The sequence below is a fragment of the Macaca thibetana genome, chromosome 16 (assembly GCF_024542745.1).
Source record: "Macaca thibetana thibetana isolate TM-01 chromosome 16, ASM2454274v1, whole genome shotgun sequence".
NCBI lineage: Eukaryota > Metazoa > Chordata > Mammalia > Primates > Cercopithecidae > Macaca > Macaca thibetana.
Genome location: NC_065593.1, coordinates 30,750,329 through 30,777,211, shown reverse-complemented (window position 1 = coordinate 30,777,211; position 26,883 = coordinate 30,750,329). Strand labels below are relative to the sequence as shown.

Genomic DNA, 26,883 nt, shown 5'->3' with positions numbered 1-26,883 from the left:
ATCAGAGTTTACAAACTCAGTGTCCCCAGCTTCATCAGAGTCCTCCCACATGTCCCCATTCCAAGTTGCAGGGCCCCAGTCTTTTCCAATCAATGCCCTCACTTTAACAGTAGACACCTGGTGAGGCTGTGCATGCACCTTTTGTTGCAGCTCAGCCACTTGCGTGATAAAAGCTTCTGTCTGTTTTTCTACAATTTCAGCTCTTTCTGTACAGGAGATAAGGCTCTCACTCATGGCAATCTTAGCAGATTTGAGGCTTAGTATCTGCTTCTGAAGCTGGGAGACAGAATCTCTGAGTTCATTTTCTTTCACCACTTTGTCTACTGAACTTAGGAGCAACCAACTAGCTTCATTATGTTCCTTCGTTCTCCACATAGGGTCAAAAGTATTATGTATAGAGTCACTAAACTCCTTGCCTCTCACAAGCAGTGAATCAGGAGTGTCAAATGCATTTATTTATTTTGCTTAACTCTCTAAACAGTCCACACCAAGGACTATCAGTGTTCTCCATACTATTAGAAGTAGAGTCCTTAGCATTTTGGGGTCTAACCATATTAAGCAGCCAATTCCAGAAACCACAAAACCAACGAAAGAACTCCATCCTTAATATTCTGTTTCTCTAGAACCACTCCTGGTAACAAAATCTGTATTAATCAGGGTTCTCTTAGAGGGACAGAACTCATAGGAGATATTTATTAAATGTTAACTTACATGATCACAAGGAAGCATCCAGCACTGGAGAAAGATGTAGGCTGGGAGGCTAGGCCCACCTCTCCTTTTCATGTTTTTCTGGCTGCTTTATATTCGCTGGAAGCTGATTAGATTATGTCCACCAGATTAAGTGTGGATCTGCCTTCCCCAGCCCACTGACTCAAATGTTAATCTCCTTTGGCAACACCCACAACACACCCAGGATTAATACTTTATATCCCTCAATCCAGTCTAGTTGACATTGATTAACATCACAGCCACGGAACTGAGAAGCAGGAGCATGGCTCACAAATCAACTTCTTAGCTCAGAGAGCCGGGAAATCACAGATAATAGAACATATTTAATGAAGGGGTTGGGCATTAAAAGCAGGGGAGGAATATTCATGTATTTTCTGAGAATGGGTGAAGAGCTTCTTGGAATTGGAGTTCCTGCCTTTCTTTAGGTCCTTTTATGGTTTCTTCCAGTTGTTGTGTGCAGATTGTCAATTGTCATGGTGGTGGTGGGAGTGTCATTTAGCACGGAAATTAGATTATAATGAAGTTACAGGCTCATCAGAGGTCAAGCGAGCTGCCATCTTAGACCCCAGCAGTCTTAGTCTGTTGGTCCCGAGGGGGAACTTTTGACCTCAGGCATCCTGTTTTCTGAAGATAAGCAGAGTTAAAGTGGTGTGGAAATTTGCCTAGGTCACACAGACATTACCCTGGGTAACAGATATTTGGGTGACAGAGCTAGGAGGGAGATTTACTTTCTGGTTGGCTGTCTTTTTATGCCATTTGAATTGTATATAATGTCTACTGTTATCTATTCAAAAATTATTAATTTTAAAACCATTAAGTGCATGATATCAAACTCCTTGGTGGATGCTCATCTGTCAGAAGTTCTAATGGGTGGTTACGGCCTTGAATCTGCAGACTTCATCTGGAGTCATAGATGTAATAACTTCCCCTACAGCCAACTTGAAAGATTCAGGGATTCACTCTTTTCAGGAAATGAAGGGGGAGAACAAGACAAGCTCCACCAACCTCCCAAATCAAGGAGATCTAGAAAGGCAGGATGGAAGCGAAAGAGGCTTGCTATTCCAAGGTAGACCTGTTTAGGCAGGTTATAGAAAAGAAGAGCTAATATAAATCAAACATGTCTGCAGGGATTATGAATTAGGATAAAACAAAACCAGTGTCCTCACACTGTGGATCTACCTCTTGACCTCTCAGAGCCTTGGTTTTCTCATCTTTAAAATGGGAATAATAATATCTACCTTAGATTTTTGTTTTTGTTTTTGTTTCCAGAGACAGGGTCTCACTATGTTTCCCAGGTGGGAATGCAGTGGCTATTCACAGGCACGATCCCACTACTAATCAGCATGGGAGTTTTGACCTGCTCAAGCAATCTTCCCGCCTCAGCCTCCCATGTAACTGGGACTACAGGCACATGCCACTGTACCTGAGATTTTGCAAGGATTAAAAAAGGCTATATATGAAACTCAAAGCAGTATAGCCCCTGGCACTTTACGGAGCTTGGCAAATGCTGGCTCTTTTCCCTTTCAAGTCCCTAACAGAAGGAAGAGAGGACCCCCTAAGGAAATGAATCAGGAGTCACTGGAAATAACAAACATCTGCTTGAGGAGCCCAGGGACGTAGGGTCCTGAGATTTAGAAGCAGCTAACACAGCATGAAGAAATGATTTCCCTGCAGCTGTGCTGGTCTCCCAGTTGGGAATGTTTCCATAGAAGGGGAGAGTCTCCCAGACCATCCTCCATCAAGTCCCATCAAGCCCATCTTCCCTGAAAAACATTAATTTTGATTTTCTGATTCCTTCTGAACATATATATTTTACACACTTATTATATAGAGCCATCCCTTGATATCCACAGGGAATTGGTTCTAGGAATTCTCATGGCTTCCAAAATCTACAGATGCTCAAAGCTCTGATATAAAATAGCATATTATTTGCCCTTAACCTATGCACATCCTCCCATATACTTTAATCTCCAGATTACATAGAATACATAAACAATGTAAATGCTATTAATAAATGTAAATGTAGATCGTTGTTATACTGCATTGTTTTTTATTTGTATTTTTTTAATTATTATTTTTTAGTTTTTGAGACAGGATTTTGCTCTAGCGCCCAGGCTGGAGTGCAGTCACATCATCTCAGCTGTCTGTATCTTCTGCCTCCGGAGCTCAAGCGATCCTCCAGCCTCAACCCCCCAATAGCTGGGACTACAGGCATGTGCCACCTCACCCAGCTTATGTTGACATTTTTCATAGGGTCAGGGTCTTGTTATGTTTGCCCAGACTGGTCTCGAACTGGTCCCTGCCTCGGCTTGCTCGGCTCCTGGCCTCCTTGGAGGAAAATGCCTGTGTCAATGGGAGCATGATGGAGGGTTCCAGGTTGAGGTGGGATGGGGGATAAGGACATGTTTGCATGAACGTGTCCTAAAGGAACATGTACATAAGGAAATGGACTCCCATCTGGAGAGTGAGCTGGGGCAGGCGGGCACTGCAAGGAGCAGGAAGACAGGCCAGATGTCTGGAGATTGCTCCATAATCCATAGTTCCTTTCGAGTGTCCTGCTTTGTCTGTTCTGGCTTTCGCCCCCACCCAGAAAGCAGGAGAAACCTCAACTGGAACGTCAAATGAGCAGATTCCAGATCTCTGGGCCCAGGGAGAGAAAAGGAAGTTGTATGAAAAGAGGAGACAGGGAAAAACAGTCTCATATTGTGCAACAGGTGAAGTCCCACATTGCCCCACTTCGAGGATTCCATGCTGCCGTTTGTAACTCCTGGTGAAGCATTTCTTCATGAGGCTGCCCAGGCCTCCTGCAGTCTTCCATGGTGGTCCTGCCTCTGTGGAGCTGAGCTCCTTCCTTCCCATTTGCTGAGTGGGAAAGGGACTCCATCGTGAGGGAGGAGACCTGGATTCTGGCCCTAGCCCTGCCTGCTCACTAATGATGAACCAGAGACAGGTCATGGCTCTGCTCTGGGCTGCATCTGACAGATGACAGGATGGACTCTCCCAGATAGGAATCCAGGACCCCTCAGAGCGCCCTAGGTGTCTCTAGAAGAGGCATGCTTCCTAAGGGTCCTGGACCCTGGGTCACGCCTCAGCCCCAGAACTCAGTTGCTGAAGCAGATCTCCCCTTGGGACGCCTCTCCTCATTATAGTTCATCTTGAGGTGTGTCCCTTTCACCCTGGGTCCCTCCTGCAGGGAGGTTTGGCTCACCCTCTAGAATGTTCCCTTTCCTGCCACACTGAGCTATTGGGGGTTACCTCGGTGATGCGTCAGTTGGTGGTTGTATTTGTTTCCTACTGCTGCAAAAAAAAATTACCACACAGTTAGCATCTTATAACCACATATTTATTCTCTTAAAGTTCTGGAGGTGAGAAGTCTGAAACTAGTTTCCCTGGGCCACACTCCCTCCCTCTGGAGGCTCTAGTGGGGGAACCACTTCCTTGCCTTTTCCAGCTTCTAGAGCTGCATCCTAACACCTCTTGGTTCCTGGCCTCTTCCTCCATCTTCCAAGCCAGCAGCATAGCATCTTGCTTTTGTTGTCACATTGCTACCTTCTCCACTATTGCCACATTTTTCTCTTCCTCCCTCTTATAAGGACACTTACAACTACATTTAGGGCCTGATCAGGTAATTCAAGGCAACCACTCATCTCAAGATTCTTAACTTGATCATATCTCCAAAGTCCATTTTGCTATAAAAGGGACATTGACAGGTTCTGGGGAATAGGATGTGGATGTCTTGGGGACCATTATTCAGCTACCACAGTGATCTATACCTTGTCTCTGGCCTGGGTCATCCATTCTCTCTCCCATCCCGTCCCCTTGTAATAGAATTGTGTATTTTTCTCCAAATCCACACCCTAATCTTACAGGTCATCCCAACTGCTCCTCCCTTCACTTTCTGTAGGCTCTGAGAACATTCTAGGAGAGTGCTCTCCAGCAGAACTTTCTGTGATGATGGATAGAAACTCCATAATCCATGCTGTCCAACATGGGAACTAGCCACGTGGGGCTACTGACCACTTGAAATGTGACTAGTGCGACTCAGAAACTGAATTTTAAATTTTATTTCATTTTAATTAAATGTAATGCAAATGTAAGTAGCCACTTTGCCAGTGGCTAACATATTAGACAGCTCAGATCTAGGCAAATGATAGCAGAAACTACGGCCAGGCACATTCTTTGCTGTTAGCCTCTCCTCACACCTGTTTTGGATGAGCTCTGCCCCCTAACCTCCTTTCTCAGTCCCAGCAGAATGTGAAGGAGGCTTCCACTGGGGCTCTGGAATGACAGGGGTGACTAAGCGCAGGACAGAAAGGGAATTGTGTCTGTTTTCCCCAGAGAAGTACAGGGCCCCAGTTCTGCTTTTGCATAGGACTAAGAACACTCAAATGATTTTCAAGGTAGTGTCTGCTTTGTCCTTACTCAACCGGTCTCCCTTTTGAGGACCACAGAGGGTGTCACTAGGGAAGGTGTACAGGAAAGGGCCCGAGCCTGGGAGCTGGCACTGGCTAAGGTCCTGCTCTGCTATGTACTTGCTGAGTGGCATGTGGCATGTTACTTCCCAAGCCTTGGCCCTCAGTTTCCATAAAATGGGAGGCTTAGACCAGATGGTCTAAAGTTTCCTTTTAGCTTTAGTAGACTACGAGTCTATGTCCTGAGGATCAGGCTTTATTGTGCATGTAATTCTGTTTCGGAGCCGTGTTGTCTCTGACCCATGGAATAGGCAGTTCTGATTGAAGGATAATTAAGTAGAAGTGGCTTTAGGTTACTCCTGCAACACTTCCAAACAAAACCAGACCTCCATCCTACTGTCCTCATGACAACACTTCACAGTAGCTTGGGCTTTAGAGTGCTGATCTTTCAACTAACTAATCTAATCCTCATGATGATCCTGATAATTTCTGGGTCCATTTTAAGTGAAAAGGCTGAAGCTCAGAGAGGGAAGGAGAGAAACTTCCAGGTGCCTGGTCCTATTATGGGTGCTTTACACATCACCTTATAACAGCCCTTCGAAGTGTTTAATATTATCCCCATTTCACAGGTGTGAACACTGAGATCTAATAAGGCAAGATGACTTTCCCAATGTTATGCTGATAATAAGAGGATGAAGTCAATTTTCTCACTCTTCTTCCCCCTTTGCTGGCTGCTTCCCCTGTTTACAACTTTCCCTTCAAGATGTTGAAATGATAAGCTCCTTTTTTGGGGCATTCTTTCATGACACTCCCCAAGCAGACCTACGAGCCTCAACAAGTCACTTCACCTCTCTGTGCCTCTGTTTCCTTAACTGTGAAACTGGGGACAACAGTCCCTACTTCATAATGGTGTGAAAAGCCTCATTGCAAGTACGCAGTGAGATCATGTATGAAGAGTGCTCAGCCCAGAGCTTATATTAAGGACTCAGCAATTTCTCAATCTTACTGTTTTGGGAAACTGTAGTTTGTCCCTCCCAATGGTACCAGGCAATTCCTTTTACCCCCAAATCAAATTAAAATCACAAAGTAACTGTCTGTGTTTTATTTTGAAGTTTTATTATGAAAACACATGGAATTAACGGTGTTATCCATGTATTTGCAGCAGCAGAGAAACAGTGAATGTGGACCATCCCCACAGGGGACACGTATCCTTTGGCTAAACAAATATAAATAATGGAAATAACACCTAATACAATAACACAGCACATAAAAAGATTAAATTAAGAGAAGGGACAGGAACTGCGGAGAGGAGTCCTGAGTGTGGAGAAGATGCGTCTCATGGAGAAGCGTCCAGGCTCAGGTGACCTTCCCTGAAGACTTCCTGTCTCTGAGCAGCTCAGTTCACTTCCAGGTCACACACGTACTCCTGGACCCAGGTCTCACTGGGGTCAGCGCAGACTTGCTTGCCTCTTTTGGTCTGGAATCTGTAGAACAAGGAACGGACAGATGAGAATCCCATGAGACCTGTGAGGTCATCTGGCTTTATCCCTTGCCTGTGGTCAGCATCTTCCTCTGCCTGACCATGGTCCATGTGGGCAGCTCTGGTGCATGGGATCCTTCCTGGGGCAGTGCTGGAACCAGACTCCCTATAACTTCCACTCACTGCATTTAGCTGTGGGCCCCAGGGGTTGCCCAGATTAGGAACCAATGGGCATTGCAATCAATATGAACAGATCTCCCCATCCCCTGCCAGCCTGGCAGTGACTCTTCCACATGTCTTTCTAGCACGGTTTAAGAAATTGGTCCCTATCTCATGTGACCTGTCCGACTTCCCCTGCTTTCCTGTCCTCTGGATAACTTCCTCCCCAGGACCCCCCTTCTCTCTCGGCTCCCACTCAGCCGCCTTCAGCACTTGAAAAGTGAGTTCATGACCTGTGTCCTCACTGCTTTCACGGAAGTCTTCAGCCCTGAGAACTGCCTCCCCACTGCTCAATCACCCCCTCTCCAAAACAGGCCCCTTTTTAAAATCCAGCCCTCCCCCTTGCCTCCCAGAGCAGCCAAGGGGTTGATACTCACACCACAGCTGGCTGGGAGCAGAGGCTGCTGGTCTCGTAGTAATCTACCACAAAGTTGCGAGGAAGCTTCCTCACGGTGTAAGAAAAGCAGCAGGAGGTGGGAGGGTCTGAGCCCACTGAAAGGAAAGGCCAGGGTGAGATCAACCCTGCACATGGGAGCTGTTTATGTTGGCTTCTAACTTTGCGTCTTCATTGAGCATCCTTGTGGAGCTACCAGAACCCCAAAGAAGGTCCCTTGTATCCATTCCCACCTAACTTGAGCAGGAGTCTTATTCTGAATAGTGAATCTTCAGAGAAGAACAAGAAAGAAATCTAGAAGGGTGGAACTGGATTCAGTCTCAGAACACATCGCATCCCCTTCATGTGACAGATGGGGAAACCAAGGCACAGAGAGGGACAGGGCTTGCTTGAACAAGTAATTAGAGGCAGAGCCAGTTCAACAGTCTGACTTCCAGCCCATCCTTTTCCTCTGCTGGTTGCAAATTCTTCAGAAAATAGGAACTTCAATGTTATTGAATATCTAGTAGACTCTACAGACTTCGTGGCAATCTTCCTAGCTGCCTTTTGTCCCATCCCCAGATCCCACTGTTTGAGCAGCCACAACTAGAAAAAAGGACTCTGCCTACACCTGGGCTCTGGAAACAGCAGCTGCGAAAGTGGACTTACTTGGTGCTGAGAGTGCTGGAGAGCAGAAGGCAGCTGCTAGCGCGAGGAGAGACAGGACAGTCACGCGCAGCTTCATGGTGTGGGTGGAAGACAGGTTTTCTCAGAGGTGAGGCTACAGAACGCAGAAGCTTCAGAACCCAGCTGTGTCCTGTGCTGATACTGAGTTGGGAATCTCTCTTTATAGAGACTCTGAGGCCTGGGACAAATGTGGGGGCTCAGGAGAGTGAGCGGAATTTCCATGGTACAGATGATGTCATGGCTCCTGAAGCTAGCTGAGTGAGGAGTTCCTCTCAGCTTCTCTTCCCCAGGGCGATGTCACCATAGAGCAAAGATGAGGGAGGTTCAGGCGAGAATAAAAGGGAAGTGGTACAACCAAAGGCAATGACCGAGACTGGGGAGAGAGTTGCAACCCCCAGAGGAAAGATGAAATGTTCACACCTGCTACAAGTGGCTTGTAGACAAGAACTGTGCTGCTCTTGGTGGTTGGCACCCCCAGATGCTGGAGGGTTCATGTCAGTCTTTCCAGGCTGGCCACAAGCCTGGCCCCTAGGACAAAGGGGGAGCCAGGACCCCGCCCATCCCCTTCCTGTGCCTCTTCTGCTGAGCTGAGAGCCACTGACTTTTGTGCCCCATATGTTTCCTTGGGCATGAAGAGTCCAGCATTGGATGTGCAGAGGAACCCAGAAGGGTGACTCAGGAACATTTGTAACTTCTTATTGGACAATTACCTTGTATCAGGCACCGGGAAAGCTGTCTTACACATATTATTTCTAATCCTACCATAACCCTGGGCAGGGGTGTGTCATCTCGTTTTACAGATAAGACAACTGAGGATTAGAGAGTGGTCCACTGATGCGCTCAGTGCCACACAGCTGATGAATGGCACTACCAAGATTTGAATCAAGATTCATCTGACTCCCAAGTCCATTTTCTTTACATGCTATAGTCTCCAGAATAAACATAGAGTGTGACCACAAAGAGAAACCATTGACTGATAGACAGCTAGGAGCTATTCCACACTCAAAGACCGATTGTATTCGGACTTAATTCAGGAAAGAGATAGAGCTAGTCCGTCCTAGAACAAGGAGGGAATGGAGGAGAAATAAAGAGTTCAGGATATTTTCCTGGACCAATAAAAGAACAGGACAAATAAACCAGTAAGAATCAAGTTTGGAAGACCCAGATAGAAAATGTTCTTCTAGTATAAAAACAGGATTGAGCTGGGTGCAGGGCCTCACACCTGTAATCCCAGCACTTTGGGAGGTCAAGGCAGGCAGATCACTTCAGCCGAGAAGATCGAGACCAGCCTGGGCAACATGGTGAAACCCTGTCTCTACAAAAAATTACAAAAAAAAAAAAAAAAAAAAAAAAATTTGGCTGGGAGTGGTGATGCACACCTGTAGCCCCAGCTGCTCAGGAGGCTGAGGTGGGAGGATCACTGAGCCCAGGAAAGTCCAGGCTGCAGTAAGTGGTGATTGTCCCACTGCACTCCAGCTTGGATGACAGAATGAGACCCTGACTCAAAACAAAGCAAAGCAAAACAAAACAAAACAGAATTGTATACCTAGTAATGAGTTTATCCATGTTACAGACAAAATGTGTAATCTGAGGATGTGGGTGTGTCCCAGTCAGTCCATAGGGAATGCCTGTGCTCATGTTAAGCCCTGGCTAGTTTGACAGTTGCTGGGCACCTGTACAGAAGGTGAAGCTTACAAAGGCCCTGCATACAGGAGTGTGCAAAGTTGGACAAATGAGGGAAATGAACATAATTGGATCAAGATCTCTATCTGCCTTTAGCTCTACTACTCTAACCTGCCGGCTCACCCCTAACCCCACATTGTTACGTGCTCTTCTCTGAGAAAGAAAAAAGAAGAATAAAAAGAGGGAGCCATGATTTCAAAGTATACTACAGTGCTACAGTAACCAAAACAGCATGGCATCGGTACAAAAACAGACACATAGACCAATAGAACAAAATAGAGAGCTCAGAAATAATGCTGCATACCTGCAACCATCCAATCTTTGACAAAGTTAACAAAAACAAGCAATAGGGAGAGGGCTTCCCATTCAATAAATGGTACTGGGATAACTTGCTAGCTGTACAAAAAGATTGAAACTAGACCCCTTCCTTACCCCATGTATAAAAATCAACTCACAATGGATTAAAGACTTAAATGTAAAACCTAAAACTATAAAACTATAAAAATATGACAACCTGTAAGATAACCTAGACAATACCATTCTGGGCATAGGATCTGGCAGAGATTTCATGATGAAGATGCCAAAAACAAATCCCAACAAAACCAAAAACTAACAAATGGGATCTAATTAAACTAAAGAGCTTCTGCACAGCAAAAGAAACTATCAGCAGAGTAAAGAGATAACCTACAGAATGGGAGAAAATATTTACAAACTATGCATCTGACAAATAATATCCAGAATCTATAGGGAATTTAAACAAATGTACAAGCAAAAACAAACAACTCCATTAAAAAGTGGGCATTGGACATAAACAGACATATTTCAAAAGAAGACATACATATGTGGCCAAGAAACATAGAAAAAATGCTCAACACCACTAAACATTAGAGAAATGCAAATCAAAACCACAACAAGATACCATCTCAAACCAGTCAGGATGGCTATTTTAAAAAGTCAAAAAATAACAGATGTTGGTGAGGTTGTGGAGAAAAGGAACACTGCTGGTGGGAATGTAAATTAGTTCAGCCATTGTGGGAAGCAGTTTGGCAATTTCTCAAAGAACTTAAAACAAAACTACCATTCAACCCAGCAATCCCATTACTGGGTATATACCCAAAGGAATATAAATTGTTCTACCATAAAGACATGTGCACATGTATGTTAATTGCAACACTATTCACAATAGCAAAGACATGGAGTCAACCTAAATGCCCACTGATGGAAGACTGGATAAAGAAAATGTAGTGTATATATATATGCCATGGAATACTTCTGTCATTAAAAAAAAAAAAAAGAACAAGATCATGCCCTTTGCAGCAACATGGATGGAGCTGGAGGCCATTATTCTAAGTGAACTAACACAGGAACAGAAAACCAAATACTGCATGTTCTCACTTATAAGTGGATGCTGAACATTGAGTACACACGGACACAAAGAAGTGAACAGCAGGTACCAGGGCCTACTTAAGGGTGAAGGGTGGGAGGAGGGTGAAGATTAAAAAAAAAAAAAAAAACCACCTCTTGAGTACTATGCTTATTACCTGGGTGATAAAATAATCTGTACACCAAACCCCTACAATACACAATTTACCTATATAACAAACCTGCACATGCACCTCTGAACCTAAAATACAAATTAAGGAAAAAAAGGGACCTACAGCATCTGGGAGCCATAGGAGAGGTTTGAGCAGCATCCTGGGGTACTTCAGGGTCATTACATAAAGTACAAGGTCATCCTACCTCAGCATTCTCCCTTACTCCCCCACCCGCACACACAAGCTGCACTTCTCTCCTCTGTTCTCTCCCCCTTTTCTTTGAACAGCTCTTGCTTCAAATGTTCTGATCGTCTCCAAGACCCTTGCCCCCAGCTGCAATGTTCCGTGTTCCCTGGTAGCACATGTGTTGGTACCTCTCCTGGCCTTTCCTAGTCGGTGCAGTTTCATCTTCATGCATCAAGGACCTTACTTTAAGAGAAGCAGAATGTGTCTCATGTTCTCTGGATTCACACAGACTTCGTTATCTATGACATTTTGATTCAACCCAATGTACTAACCATCTGCTGTTTTTCAGGGCAGACAGAGCTGAACGAAGCCCCATCCCTGCCTTCGAAGAGTTCCATGTCTAGAGATGGCATTGACAGTGACAGAAATAACTATGCCACGAGGTGGAATAAGCTAAGTGTCATGTCAGAGGAAGAAACAAAGTGTCAGGAAGCCTGAAGGATGGAGAAGGCTGTCTCTCAGCTGTAGATGAGTAGCTCCAAGTTAAGTCTCAATCCCCACCAGAGCAGCTGTCTGAATGAGCAGGGTGGAGGGATTAGGAGGATGCCTGTTCTGGGTTTCAGGAGAACAATGATTGATAAAATGGGTGATTAGTCATCATTGAGCCATGCAATTAGTTTGTCTGTTGACTTTTGTTTCCTGGCCTTGATCCGATCTTTGGCTCATGGAGGTAAAAGGTTCTGAGGGGTCTTCGTGAAGATCCTAACAACAATACTGTGTCTGCACCCAGTGGAAGTCCACACTGAGAGTAAAAAGGACTTGTATCATTTTGTTTAGCCACCCCAAGATTAACTCCCCCCACCCCAAGATTTAGGCACTGGTGCCATTTGGAACTCCTGGAGGACAAATGTGGAGACTGGAAAGCCAAGGGGAGCCAATAAACGATGATAACAAATAACTCTCAAATACACGACAAAAAAGATGCTCATGTTCTCTAGAGAAACTTCCCTGACCTCTTTCCCAAGTAAATCCTGTGTCCTTCCCTGTTCTCCTACATTCTCCTGAACTATTTCCTTCTTACCACCTATCACATATTGATCTATTCGTGTGGTTGCCTCCCCAACTGGAAAGTGAGCTCCTTGATGCAGAAACTGTGTTATGCTTATCTCCATGGAGGGGATGCGATGAGTAATATGGACTCAAGATGTGAACCCTTATGTAGTCAAATGAGTAAACTGAGTATGAGTGAACTGGGTGTTCTGACGTTCCACCCAAAAGGTGATTTCTCAGCCCTGATAGTGTGGTACTTCCCCTTCTCCCCCACACTCAACCCACACATCCAGCAGTTTTATCATAACGGATACTATTCTTGGACTCAATTCTTTGTAGCTCAGGGTTGCAAGAAGTGACAGCAAGGGTCATCCATGGTTCCAGGGAGCTCCATTCAGGGGTCCACCCCCTCACCCCTGAGCAGGGAAGCCCTTCTTTCCTCCTCATTTGTGGTCATTTAGAGGTTTCCACCTCCACATGCTCGACCACCGCTATATTCATAACTCCATTCTGGGCATTTTTACATTTGTCTTGTCGTGTTATCCTCAACTTCCCAGTCTGCAGGCAGGCCTAGCAGCCATAGCAGTAAGATGACCTTGAAAATGTCCTGGTATTTTTTCATTTTCCTCAGCATATCCATGGCCTGTAGTTTTACCTGATCCCAATCTGTTTTGCCACTGAATAGATTAGGAAAGCAAAACCTAGAGAAGTGGAAAGACCTAATCAAGGTCACACAGGATGCATGTCAAGACCCAGGGTCTTCAACTCCCAGTTCAGAGATGACCAGAGTCGCTCTACAGGTATGACCCTCTGAGATTACACGTAGAGGCAACCTCTGATCACAACAGACTCAGTCAATCTGGACATGCTGGCCCCTCCTAGAGTGCTGAGACCACTGGGTGTTGTGGGGTCAAGAGGTAGCCTCTAAGAGGTGGGATGGGTAGAACTAGAGAACCCCTGGAGGGCAAATGTGGAGACTGGAAAGCCAAGGGGAGCTGGAACATAGGGTCATTTGCCAAGATAATAAACCAAGAGGCAAATCCTGTGGTTTTGTCAATATGGTGTCCAAGTCACTTTGGAGGAAATGGGAGCAGAAGCTGAACTGTGAATTGAAGAAACAAGTACACAATTATCCAGAGTGCGGAATTCTTCAGGATGAAATTCGTAGGACAATGAGCTGGTTGGAGTAGCTCATCAGTGACTGCCACACTCTGACTACGGAGCTGGCCGGCCCCGCTCTTCTTACCGTGGAAATGGACCTTGGTCGCCTGCCACAGCCTGCTCTTAGTTGTGAAAGGTAGAGGTCAGCAACTTCAGGAGATGTTAAATTCCTGAGAGGGGGTAAAGCCTCACCAGCAGTCATGAGATAAGAAAACTTCCAGTATTCCTTGTGAAGCATCTTCCTTCCAATTGTTTCTGGCCTCTTTCCATGCAGGTCATAGGGAATACTCCAGCAAGAGATGAACGTAATTCAGTAAAGCTTTATTGAGCAGCTACTGTGTGACAGGCATTGTGTCCGAGGGTGAGGGTATGCACTTTAGATGGTGGTAGTGAAGTGTTAAGGAAGGCTTCCAAAAAATGTGAGACCTGAATTTTTTTTCTGAAAAAAAATTTATAGGCCAGGCATGGTGGCTCATGCCTATAACCCTAGCACTTTGGGAGGCCGAGGTGGGTGGATCATATGGGGTCAGGAGTTTGAGAACAGCCTGGCCAACAGAGTGAAACCCCGTCTCTACCGAAAATACAAAAACTTGGTGTGGCGTGGTGGCGTACACCTGTAGTCCCAGCTACTCAGGAAGCTGAGGCATGAGAATCTCTTGAATCTGGGAGGTGGAGATTGCAGGGAGCCGAGATCGTGCCACTGCACTCCAGCCTGGGTGACAGAGCAAGACACTGTCTCAAAAAAAAAAAAAAAAAGTATATTAGTTTGGTTTTCTTTTATAGAAAATATACATGGTCATTGTACAAAACTGAGAAAATGTAGGGACACATAAATAAGAAAATTAAAATTGCCCTATCATTCTGTACCTAGTTTCATATTTTATTACTGGTACTTAATATTCTTTCATGAACTAGTATTCTTATTGTTACTTAATCTTCTTCTGTGTCATTACAAACTTAAATATTACTCAAAAATGGCATGAATATATGCATATTTTATTGTATAGATATACCAAAAGTATTTAATCACTCTACTATTCACATCAGTCCATTTACATTGCTCTAACTTTTCTTTATTACAGGTTGAACTGAGATTAGCCAGGCAAAGACAGGGACAGGGGTATGCAGGCAAAGAACAAGAGACCTGCACTTGTTTTTGATGTAAAATGGACATATTGAAATATTTCAATAATAATAAAATGGTAATAGTAATAATAGTAGATAGCACTTAACACAGCACTTACTGTGAACCGGTAATGTTCTCTGCCTCTCATGGATATTAATGCATTTAATCCTCACAGTGGCCCTCTGAGGTGGGTGCTGTAACTATCCCCTTTCACACATGAGGAAACTGAAGCACAGAGAGGTATGTAACCTATGGAAAAACACACAGCTGACACACAACAGATTTGAAGCTGAAGCCAAGAAGTCTGGCTCTAAGGCATGAATAAACCAGAAAAGGGAAGTGTGCTGTATTATAAATATATGTTAAAAGCATAACAGCCAAAGTCTCTGTTATTCTAATGTAAAATGTCTTTTCTGTTTTGCATTTTGCATGCCTTTGAACAGCAAGATCCATAGATTTCCTGTTTTCCTTAGAAAATTTGGGGAATTACAGGACAGCCTTGGTGGCACATGCCTATAATCCCAGCACTTTGAGAGGCCGAGGCGGGTGGATCACTTGAGGCCAGGAGTTCAAGACCAGCCTGGACAACATGGTGAAACCCCGTCTGTACTAAAAATACAAAAATTAGCCAGGCATAGTGGTGCATGCCTGTAACCCCTGCTACTCAGAAGGCTGAGGTGGGAGAATCACGAACCCAGGGAGAGGCGTAGGTGGGATTGGAGGTTGCAGTGAACCAAGATCGCGCCACTGCACTGCAGCCTGGGCGACACAGTGAGACTCCGTTTAAAAAAAAAGAAAAAGAAAAGAAAATTTGGGGAATGACATAGTGTTTTTCCTTATTGGTTCTAAATATTAATCCCTGCAGCTGTCATGGGATGTGCCCACTTTTGTAGTATTACACTCTGCCTTGTGGTTTATAAGAAGGAGAAATTGTGCTTTACCAAGTCAACACCTCCTTCATTAAAATCAGGGAAGAGAACCGCACGTTTAAGGAACCACAGGTAGTGCAAATAGGCTGAGTCTTGGTTATCAGGAAGTCTCAGCGTGGCAAGGCACGAGGCCAAAGAGGTAGACAGGGATCAGGTTACAGAGAAACTTCCATTTCATGCCAGAAGTGATGTAGAATGTTTGTAAGATGTTAAAAGGAGAGAAACTGAGACCGATTTGAGCTTTAGCAAAATTATATTGGATGCTGTGTGGTGGGATAGATTAAAAAGAGACAAAACTAGGCCAGGCGTGGTGGCTCACGCCTGTAATCAATCCCAACACTTTGGGAGGCCGAAGCAGACAGATCACTTGAGGCCAGGAGTTCAAGACCAGGCTGGCCAACATGGTGAAACCCCGTCTCCACGAAAAATACAAAAAATTAGCAGGGCATGGTGGCACATGCCTGTAATCACAGCTAATAGGAAGGCTGAGGCACAAGAATTGCTTGAGCCTGGGAGGCCAAAGGTTGCAGTGAGCCAAGATTGGGCCAGTGCACTCCAGCCTGGGCTACGGAATGATACCTTGTCTCGAAAGAGAAAGAAAAGAAAGAAAGAAAGAAAGAAAGAAAGAAAGAAAGAAAGAAAGAAAGAAAGAAAGAAAGAAAGAAAGAAAGAATTAAAGGAAGGAAAGGAAGGAAAAGGGAAAGAGAAGGGAGTTGCTAGGACCCTCTTCTAGTTGTCATGGTGAGAATCCATAAGAACCTGACCTAAGACAGAGGCAGTGGGAATGGTGAGAGGCAGACACATGTAAAATTGAATGTAGACTAGAGTTGGTGATTGAAGAGGTGTAGGAGGTGACAGAGAAAGAGGAGACAAGGGTGACTCTCAGCTTTCTGGCTTGGAAGATTGATAGGAAGAGGCACTTTTTATTGCGTAGAGAATATGGAAGAAGAGGCAAGGGGCCGGGAGAGGGATCAGATCCAGTACCAAGACATATGCCCTGACCTACATGCAAGAAATGGCCAGAGAAAATAACAAGGACTCGGGACAGGAAACAAGGGGCTCGCTGTGGAAAGAGGGGGCTGTGTCAATGAGACATTGTCTGTCTAAGACGCAAGACAGGGGACTCCAGGCTGCTGCTTCTGCCTGCAGGAAAGGCGGGGCCCACACCTGCTGCAACCTGACCACGCAGACCACATATGAGAAAAGGAGGCCAAAGCTGGGCCGAACAGGGTGTCATCATCAGTGAACCCATCCCTGGGGCGCCTGCTGCCAAAAGAGATGGCGGGGGTGACACTCGGGGAAGTGGAGCCTCAGGGCCTGAATCTGGAAGGAAAGCAATGCCCCTCGCCAGAGCACAGGCAGCAGCACACAGTGCAAGGGAAAGACGCCGCAGAGGACGAACTGCTCAGCCAGGATTCCCCACGCTCAGGACTGGGACGCTCTGCTGGACCAAGGTGGGGCCTCACAGAGGCTGAAATGAGCCAGAACGCTGGGACACAAATCAAATCCCTCCATGCTGAAGGGTCCACAGTGTGGACTGCTGGCTACTTTCTGTCACCACCACCTGAGGAATCTTGGGTGGTCTGTTTCCCAAATATCAAGACCGTGACACCATGGCCTTTTCCTTCCATTCTTTTCTTTCTTTCTTTCTCTTTCTTTCTTTCTTTCTTTCTTTCTTTCTTTCCTTCCTTCCTTCCTTCCTTCCTTCCTTCCTTCCTTCCTTCCTTCCTTCCTTCCTTCCTTCTTTCTTTCTTTCTTTCTTTCTTTCTTTCTTTCTTTCTTTCTTTCTTTCTTTCTTTTTTCTCCTTTCTCTCTTTCTTCTTTCTTTCTTTCCTTTCTCTTTCTTTTTCTTTCTTTCTGTCGTTCTTTCTTCTTTCTCTTTCTTTCATCTTCTTTCTTTCTGTTTTCTTTCTTCCTTTCTCTCTTTCTTTCTCTTTTTCTTTCTCTCTTCTTTCTTTCTCTCTCCTTCTCTTTCTTTTCTTTCTTTCTTTTCCTTCCTTCCTTCCTTTCTTTCTTTCTAAAGCAAATCATAATCTTTTAGATCCAAGTTACTGAAAACTTCTTTATATAAGTTTAATTTACATTTCTCTTTCAAATTGCATCTTTATCAGGACATTCACCTTCTTTTTTTTTTTTTTTTTCAAGATGGAGTCTCACTCTATCACCCAGGCTAGTTGCAGTGGTGCGATCTTGGCTCACAGCAACCTCCTGGATTCAGGTGATTCTCCTGCCTCAGCCTCCCGAGTACCTGGGACTACAAGCATGTGCCAACACGCCTGGCTAGTTTTTTGTATGTTTAGTAGAGACCTTGTTGACCAGGCTGGTCTCAAACTCCTGGCCTCAGGTGATCTGCTCACCTCGGCCTCCCAAAGTGATGGGATTACAGGCATAAGCTACCGTGCCCCGCTTCAATTCTCATTTTATTTAAAGATTCTTCCTTGGCTCTGGAGACCCATCACATTTCTGACTCTCTCTCCTGATTCTCTGTGTGTGTGTGTGTGTGTGTTTGGATGCATGTGCAGGTTTGTTATATAGGTAAATTTGTGTCATGGGGGGTTTGGTGTACAAATGATTTCATCACCCAGGTATTAAGCCTAGTACCCATTAGTTATTTTTCCTGATCCTCTCCCCTCTCCCACTCACCATGGCCTTTCTTTTCCTACCCTTCCCATTAGTATTTCAACTCCATAGTGAGAGTTCAGGCATAACACATATTGTTAGTCAAATCAGTGATTTATTTATTCATCAAATAGATATTATGCTTCACTATATGTCAGGCATTGTGGTTATCACTGGAGATACACTGGTAACTAACACAGACAGTGGAATATAAAACTGACCAATTCCATCTGCATGACCCTGGGTTCGTTATTTCAACTGGGAACATCAATTTACCACCTAGGAAATGCCTAAGACCCTCCCAACTCAACCCCGTCCTACATCTCCTTTACATTGTTCGTTCAAGGTATATAAATTAAGCACATGCTACGTATGCAACCATATTTCACTCCAAGCAAAAACACATGGTAAAGGAATATATTTCCTGGTTTGGGGATTGATAGGGAAAGTCTTACTAATATATAAACACTGAAATAGAATTATATATTCAATAAATCACCTTTATTATAAAGACCACAATAATAAGAGATAGAGACTAGGTCTGGAGGCTCATCGTGTTATAACTATCATGTGCTAGGATTTGGTTTAAATCAACCAACAAGACATGGTCTGAAGTTGGTTTATGATCTGAGAAGACACTCTAAAAAATCTGCCATTATAGGATTGTTGTGAGGATCAAATATAATAAGTTGTGGTACAGGATGTGTAGTGTGTGGTACCTAGAGTCAGACTACCTGGATTTGAATCCCTGCTCTGCTAGTCATCAGCTTTATGGCCTTAGGAAAATTGCTTACCCTCTATTTACTTTGGTTTCTTCACCTGTTCAACTGAGAAAGTATAATGGTAACTAAATCATAGGGCTGTTTTGAAGAGTAACAGTTCAAACATGTAAATCCCTATTATGGAAACTGGTGCATGGTGGTCTCTCAGTAAATATTACTTATTGTGAACTAAAATTTGTGTAGTTGCTAATCTATCATTAGCACGAAATAAAAGTTTGTTTCCAAACTCCCACATTGCCTTCATTAAACTGCAAATTTCTTGAGAAAAATAAACTAAAATAAAATCAACAGGACATGGTCTAGATTTTTGAAGAGTAAGTTACATAGATAACTAATTATAACACACTGTGCAGTAATCACAGAGGCAGAGGATGCCCCTAACCAGAACACTGACTGATTCAGCAGTTTCCATTTCCTTTTCTGGCCCTCTGCAAATCACAGAAGCCAGCTCTCAGCAACGGAATCACGAGTATGGAGGGGGTTCCCCTAAGAAGTGAGTGAGGGAATGCAATTCAGGGTATCAACCGAGAGCTGGGAGGCAGAGGGTGGGGTGAGAAGGAGGCATTGCTGTGATGTAGGTTTCTAATGAAACAAGTGACAGACATACCTTTATTTGGAATTGGTAGCAATAGGGGAAGATACGTGGATGCCAAAGCTCCGGTGAAACCTACCACGGCCCCTGATCTTGCCTCTGCTTCTCCTCCCTCAAGACTGGCACTAGCCATCATTGGGGTGGGATGGAAACAGAGCTCATGTGTATTAAAAGACCTAACTCTACAGACACTTAGGAAGGACAGAATTCCAAAGGCGTGGTCCCACTTGGCTTCTGTCCTCCGTTGTTCTCCAGCATTAGACATATCAACTCTAATCCCTTTGGGGGGAATTCAAGGCCTGTCCTGGTTTGGTCCCAATTTAGCTTTATCGTCCATATTCGGCCACCACTCTGCAGCTCCACTGAAGCACCCCCTCTTTCCTCTGAGCCCACAATGTCACACCCAGGACTCTGCCTCAGCTGGGCCTCCACTGCCCACCCATCTATAGATGCCTAAATCACGGGCAGTTATCCAGACACAACTAAAGTTCCATCCCTTCCATGAAGCCTTCCCCAACCCTCTGGTGGAAGGTCACTTCTTCCCCTCGTGGGGTTCTGAGCTTTCATTTCTTTTTCTATAAGGAGTCTTAGCACTTTCTGCTAAGTGCTACAATTACCTGTTCACATACTCTACCTGCCCCCACGAGACCAGGGGCATCTCAGAAAAAAAGATTATTAAAACCAACTAAATCTATTTCTCACTATAAAATGAGGTATACTGATTGATTGTGAAAGAATAAAATAACAAAGTACGGAAAAGAAAAAAAAAGCATATAATCTGGCTGAGAAGGTAGAGACCCTTCCACACCACTGAAATTATGTATTAAAAAGAATAAGGAAAAACCTGCTTCAGTTTGGCATGATTTATGTAAGTACAGTATAGGATCCTTAAAATGGTTCAAAGAAATGGAAAATCAAGACTTCATTTTGGCAAAGACCATTGAACAGAAACTTTAGCGTATTTATCAATAATTTCTTTCAGATTAAACAACTGACCACAACCCACTTTTCAACCAGTGATGCTGGAAATGTTTTAAAACAAAATTAGTTCATGAATTTGTGGGCTGACCAAGAAGGTAATAAAGTCTTACTAAGTAAAATGAGAAAAATTCAGAAAAAGAAAAAAATAAGAAACTAAATCACCCAGGGACCTATCACACACATATAAGCACTATTCATTCTTCAAGGTTTGTATTTCCAAGCCTTTGTATTTTTTTCCACGCCTAGGGTTGGCAAGGAGTGTATGTGTATGTGTGTGTGTGTGTGTGTGTATATATATATATAAAATAAATATATATATTTATATAATTGTACAAATATATAAATACATTTGTACAATTCTTCAAAGTTTGTAGAATTTGCATAATGTCGTATCTTGCTTTTTTTAAACCACTGATGTTATAAGCATATTTATGCCACTTCATTCATTTTAGAGACTTAATAATAAATGATCTAGTGGATAATTTATCATCCCCTGATGGAGAGAAATGAGCTTTGCTGAATTTAGAGTTATAAATGACGCTGGGTCGGGGGTCTTTATGTTTGAAGATGGCTCCATATTTGGGCTGTTTCCACAGAACTCTTTCCTAGAAATGTTTTTTCTAGGTTAATGGCTATGAATATTTCTAGGCACCTGACATATTGACACCCACCTCTCAAGTATTTTTATGATCCACAACTAGCGTTTAACACAGTGCCCTAGTCACTCCGTGACTAATAAATAGACAAATGACTGAAACGTGACCTCATGCTTTCTATTCCTCAGCTTTCATTCAGTTCCTTGCCTCTGGGAGGAGGAAGGGTTGTGCAGCCCTCCACAGCATCACCCCATCAACCCTACCCCTGTGGTTATAGCAGCTGAGGAAGCAGAATTGCAGCTCTGTGGGAAGGAATGGGGCCGGAGAGTTCATGCATAGACCTGTTCTTATGAGAAAGGACCAGCTAAGAATAGCTTTGGGTTGACACACACTCCTCTTCACACTCACAGGAGAAACCATTTCCCCATGAAGCTAGAACCAGTCATGGGTTGAGAGTTGAGAGTTAGAGAATCGCTCAGAGATGCTATTCTTGGATATCCTGAGCCCCTGTGGTCACCGGGCACCCTGAATTGTGCAACACTCAGCATGACAGCATCACTGTGCTTAAAAATTTCCCTCCTCACCCCCAGATTCCATTTCCCCATCCGCCAGGGCTGCCTATAAAGAGAAGGAGAGATGGCTTCAGACTTCAGGAGGACACAGGCAGCAGAGAGGGGTCAGTCCCTTCTTGGTTCTGCTGACACTCGAGCCTACATTCCATCACCTGCTCAGAATCATGCAGGTCTCCACTGCTGCCCTTGCCGTCCTCCTCTGCACCGTGGCTCTCTGCAACCGGATCTCAGCAACATGTGAGTCCAAGTTTCGTTGTGGGTATCACCACTCTCTGGCCATGGTTAGACCACATCAGTCTTTTCTTGTGGCCTTAGAGCCCCAAGAGAAAAGAGAATTTATTAAAGGGCTGCCAAACATCTAGGTCTTTGTCTTCAAGACTTTTATTTTTATCTATAGAAGGGATCTTAGCCCCCTAGTCTCCAGGTATGAGAATCTAGGCAGGGGCAGGGGAGTTACAGTCCCTTGTACAGATAGAAAAACAGGGTTCGAAACAAATCAGTTAGCAAGAGGCAGAATCCAGGGCTGATTCCTTCCCACTGGGGCCTGTTGTTCACTCTCCAGCTTACCCTAGGTCTCTCAGGAGCCCTGTCCCTTGGATGTCTTATGAGAGATGTCCAAGGCTTCTCTTGGGCTGGGGTATGACTTCTTGAACTAAACAAAATTCCCTGAAGAAAGCTGAGATAAGAGAACAGTCTGTTCAGGTATCTGGATCACACAGAGAAACAGAGAACCCAGTATGAAGAGTTAAGGGGAAAGAAGGAAATAGAAACAAGGAGACATTTCTCAGCAAAAACGCCCAAATGCCTTCTGGTCACTTGGTCTGAGCAAGCCTGCCTTCCTCAACCCCTCGGGGATCAGAAGCTGCCTGGCCTTTTCTTCTGATCTCTGACTTGGGCTTATCGTCTTTTCTCCACAGTTGGTGCTGACACCCCGACCTCCTGCTGCTTCAGCTACATCTCCCGGCAGATTCCACAGAATTTCGTAGCTGACTACTTTGAGACCAACAGCCAGTGCTCCAAGCCCGGTGTCATGTAAGTGTCAGTCTTCCTGCTCGCCTCTAGGGAAGTAGGGAGTGTCAGGGTCGGGGCACAGACAGGACAGAAGGCCATCCTGGAAAGGCCCAGCCTTCCGGAGCCTATCGGGGGTACAGGACGCAGGGCTCCGAGGTGTGACCTGACTTGGGGCTGGAGTGGGGCAGGTGTTACAGAGTCAGGAAGGGCTGCCCCAGCCCGGAGGAAAGGGACAGGAAGAAGGAGGCAGCAGGACCCTCTGAGAGCCCCCCGCCCAGAGTCCCTGAGAGAAGCTCTCTAGATGGAGACAGGCAGGGGTCGCTGAGAGAGGAGCATGCCCTGAGCTGCGCAGGACAGAGAGCGGATGGAGCGGCCACGGTGGGCCCAGGATTTCCCTGCTGGATTCCCCAGTGCTTAACCTTCCTCCATTCTCCACAGCTTCCTAACCAAGAGAGGCCGGCAGGTCTGTGCTGACCCCAGTAAGGAGTGGGTCCAGAAATACGTCAGCGACCTGGAGCTGAGTGCCTGAGGGGTCCGGAAGCTTCGAGGTCCAGCGACCTCGGTGGACCCAGTGGGGAGCGGGAGCCTGAGCCTTGGGAACATCCCTGTGACCTCCACAGCTACCTCTTCTATGGACTGGTTGTTGCCCAACAGCCACTGTGGGACTCTTTTTAACTTAAATTTTTATTTATTTATACTATTTAGTTTGTGTAATTTATTTTCGATTTCACAGTGTGTTTGTGATTGTTTGCTCTGAGAGTTCCCCTGTGCCCTCCCCCTTCCCTCACACTGTGTTTGGTGACAAGTGACTGGCTGTCACTGGCCTGCTGTAAACAGTCATGGTACCAAAGCCACCAGACTGACCAATGTGTATCGGATGCTTTTGTTCAGGGCTGTGATCGGCCTGGGGAAATAATAAAGATGCTCTCTTAAAAGGTAAACCAGTATTGAGTTTGGTTTTGTTTTTCTGGCAAATCAAAATCACTGGTTAAGAGGAATCATAGGCAAAGATTAGGAAGAGGTGAAATGGAGGGAAATTGGGAGAGATGGGGAGGGCTACCACATAGTTATCCACTTTACAACGGAGGCACAGTTCTGGAACATTGAAACTACGAATATGTTATAACTCAATTCGTAATATGCATGCTCTAGGAGAATTCGCTACTTGAATGGATACCATTAAGCAGAGTATTCTGTAGCGCATATTCATGATGAATCAAGCTTTTAATAGCAATTACTTACATTGTTGAGGCTTACTCCTACTGAGTGCTTTTTATGCATTGTTCATTTAATCTTACCAATGCAATAGTACAGCTTAGGTACTATTAATACCTCCATTTGACAGAAAAGTAACCCAGGGCTCAGAAAGGTTAGGCAACTTGGTTGAGGTTATACAGCACGTAAAATGTCAATTGCATTTCAAAACTGGACTTTTATTGAACTACAGACTATGCTGTTAACCACTGACCAAGTTATTTCCCGAAACATGATCCACCTATACTCAAATCTTACCCTATTCTTCAGCGGATGATACTTTATCCATTGCAACTACTTTCTGGTCAGGATTCTGAGTTGACATAGAGTGTTTGAGCAGTGATTGTTGAAGCCACTTAAACAGGATCTTTAGGTGTAGACCTGGGAACTGATATTTTTATCAAGCTCATGAGCTGTTCCACAGCATGTTAATGACTAAGAGCCACTGTCAATAGAATTCACCGCTGTTTTCTAAATGTGGTAAGTATCCACATATGGCAACAGGTGTATTATACATTATTTCTCTAGAATATACACTCTACAAAATAAACAGCTAACGTTAGAGAAGGAAAAGACGTCCAGCTTCTGTGTGGAGCAGGATGCTATCTGTAGGTTTACTGTGAAAGGTTAAGTTATTTATTAGATGGATTGCTTGCATTACATGTACAAGAAGTGCATACTAAGTTAGGATCCTTTTTGCAGAAGAAAGAGAAATTCAAAATATTTGTGTGAAAACCAAACGTGTTAATTTTTAAGAGCTATACTTATTTCATTTTATTTAAAATAATCTAATTTTTATGTCCAAACATGTTTAGAATTGTACGGTTCAAACTCGTTAAGGCGTGATTAAACACTACTACTTAGCAAATATTAAAATGCACATACTATGTGACCCACATCCCATTTGACCTGATCCCATTTCTAGGAATCTGCTTTATAGAAACACTGCCAAAAGCTAAGAATATGTAGACATGAGGATATTCTTTGCAGTATGGTTGGTAAAGAGCAAAGAAATGCAAACGGTCATCACTAGGGGATTAATCAGTAGAGGATTAAGACATCCATCAATGGAACATTCTGCAGTCAGTAAAAAACAGTAGCACACATCTATATCTGTGGAAAGCATCCATAATATTATTTGTAAAAGGCGTATCTATTTACATCCAGTATATGAATATATATTCTTTACATATGCTACAGAACTATCTGTAAAGGATACTATTTTGTTTTATTTTTTAAAGCCATATACACATATATATTTACATAGGCAAATATTTTGAAAGATACACATCAAATAGCTAACCGTTGCTTCTTTGAAGAAATGAGGCTTTTTTTTTTCTTTTCTTTTCTTTTTTTTAGGAATGAGGGTTTTTCCTTTTTATATTCTGCACTTTTAAAACTTTGAGTTATTTTCTGAGTAGCTTGCATAGCTTACCTCTCTGGTCTCACCGTACCCTATTCTTTGATGGGTGAGATTCCATCCATCACAACTGCTTTCTTGTCGGGATTCTGAGTTGATGCAGAGAGGATCGAGCTCAGCCTGGCTTACAGCGTTTTGATGCCATGATGACTTTCATATAATGAGGGTACAGCAACAAGCACGCCCTTTTGACAAGGTTGTTCTCTCTCTCTCTTTCTCTCTCTCTCTCTATCTCTCTCTCACTCACACACACATACACACACACGCGAGCAGCTTTTGTCCCCATAGATGCAGTGAAGGTGTCATCATTCTTTCTTTATGGGCTTTCAGGAGAATATAGGTGCGTACAACACTTGCCTTCACTGAATTGTTTCTCAAGGCCCAGAAACCCAAAGCTAAACAAAGTTTAATCATGCCCAACATTCCCTAAATACAAGTGTTATGAACAAACAGAGTAAGTTGAACAAAGACCCCGTCAGGGAACGGGAGAATGGGAATTGCATTTTTAAGCAGTGCAGCCAGTCTGACAGTCCTTAGCTCTCTTCCCTGAGGGAACGTACTCCATGGACAATCTGAGATGTGCAATGTGGAGGATCTGCTTTCTGGAGGCTGCTGACTTCCCGTCTGTGTGAGTTAGCCTGAGGTTGCCTTAGGTATTGTGTAATCAACGACTGTTTGGAACCAGTCTTGTGGTTTCTTTGGCAATGTGACTGCCTTCTAATGTCCGTAGGCTACTATTTGTTTCTGATCAATTCCATGGGCCAAGTAGCCAGAAGCAGAGAAGTTGTCAGTTACATACTTCGCATTTGGATTTTAACTGGGGTTGGGGATGTGCACTTTCTTTTTTCTTTTTTTCTTTCTTTTTTTTTTTTTTTTTTTTTTTTTGAGATGGAATCTCCCACTATCACCTGGGCTGGAGTGCAGTGGCATGATCGCGGCTCACTGTAACCTCTGCCTTCCGGGTTCAAGCGAGTCTCCTGCCTCAGCCTCCCAAGTAGCTGAGATTACAGGTGCCTGCTACCAAGCCCAGCTAAGTTTTTGTATTTTTAGTAGAGACGGGGTTTCACCATGTTGGGCAGGCTTGTCTCTAACTCTTGACCTTGTGATCTGCCCACATTGGCCTACCAAAGTGCTAGGCTTACAGGCATGAGCCACCGCACCCGGCCGGGAATGTGGACTTTCTAGCACAGACCTCACCACCATTGTCACCCCGACCTCCCAGCCCTTGGCAAGAGACCTCTGCCTGCATCTGGGCCCATGTGGAAGTGATGAATATTTGACCCTTGGCTTCGTTAGGTCTCTCATCTTCCTGTCTCTGCTCATGCTAACTTTATCTTAGAGTAGAAAATTCTGCATTTACAGCCCTTCAAGTCTCCAGATTACTGGATTCTCAGTCAACAGGCTGGAAGGGCCTTTTTAGCAAGTTGCATTTCTTCTTTTTCAATTTCAGATGGGCCCATTTGAAAGTAGCCTAAACTCTTTCTTA

At 44.2% G+C, this 26,883-nt stretch overlaps 2 protein-coding genes and 1 long non-coding RNA gene across 5 annotated transcripts in view; 1 reads left to right on the top strand and 2 right to left on the bottom strand.

Moving 5' to 3' along the window:
* Positions 1 to 21,759, bottom strand: part of LOC126939319 (uncharacterized) — a 171,730-nt gene extending 149,971 nt beyond the window's left edge. The window contains exon 1 of one of the 2 annotated variants that reach the window (XR_007720345.1): positions 21,665 to 21,759. This is a non-coding gene — a long non-coding RNA (uncharacterized LOC126939319). Of the gene's footprint in view, positions 1 to 19,008; positions 21,505 to 21,664 lie in introns of those variants that run through there. The other variant, XR_007720344.1, reaches the window with a different exon arrangement.
* Positions 1 to 23,664, top strand: part of LOC126939314 (C-C motif chemokine 3) — a 162,796-nt gene extending 139,132 nt beyond the window's left edge. The window contains exons 1-3 of one of the 2 annotated variants that reach the window (XM_050764548.1): positions 21,861 to 21,949; positions 22,630 to 22,744; positions 23,162 to 23,664. In XM_050764548.1, coding sequence (XP_050620505.1) covers positions 21,877 to 21,949; positions 22,630 to 22,744; positions 23,162 to 23,252 — 279 coding nt within the window. In that variant the 5' untranslated portion in view covers positions 21,861 to 21,876 and the 3' untranslated portion in view covers positions 23,253 to 23,664. Of the gene's footprint in view, positions 1 to 21,860; positions 21,950 to 22,629; positions 22,745 to 23,161 lie in introns of those variants that run through there. The other variant, XM_050764549.1, reaches the window with a different exon arrangement.
* Positions 6,241 to 9,224, bottom strand: LOC126939311 (C-C motif chemokine 4-like). Its single transcript, XM_050764544.1, has 3 exons — positions 7,883 to 9,224; positions 7,218 to 7,332; positions 6,241 to 6,625 (listed from the first exon to the last, which is right to left on the bottom strand). Exons 1-3 carry the CDS (start codon positions 7,956 to 7,958, stop codon positions 6,538 to 6,540), a joined length of 279 nt encoding a protein of 92 aa, XP_050620501.1. The 5' UTR covers positions 7,959 to 9,224; the 3' UTR covers positions 6,241 to 6,537.
* Positions 23,665 to 26,883: the final 3,219 nt, after the last annotated feature.

Excerpts from the sequence above, each read along its gene's own strand:
- LOC126939311 (XM_050764544.1), bottom strand. The coding sequence starts at position 7,958 with ATGAAGCTGCGCGTGACTGTCCTGTCTCTCCTCGCGCTAGCAGCTGCC. Across the intron at positions 7,333-7,882 it reads TCCAGCACTCTCAGCACCAA|TGGGCTCAGACCCTCCCACC; the intron begins GTAAGTCCACTT and ends CTTTCCTTTCAG. Across the intron at positions 6,626-7,217 it reads TGCTCCCAGCCAGCTGTGGT|ATTCCAGACCAAAAGAGGCA; the intron begins GTGAGTATCAAC and ends CTTGTTCTACAG.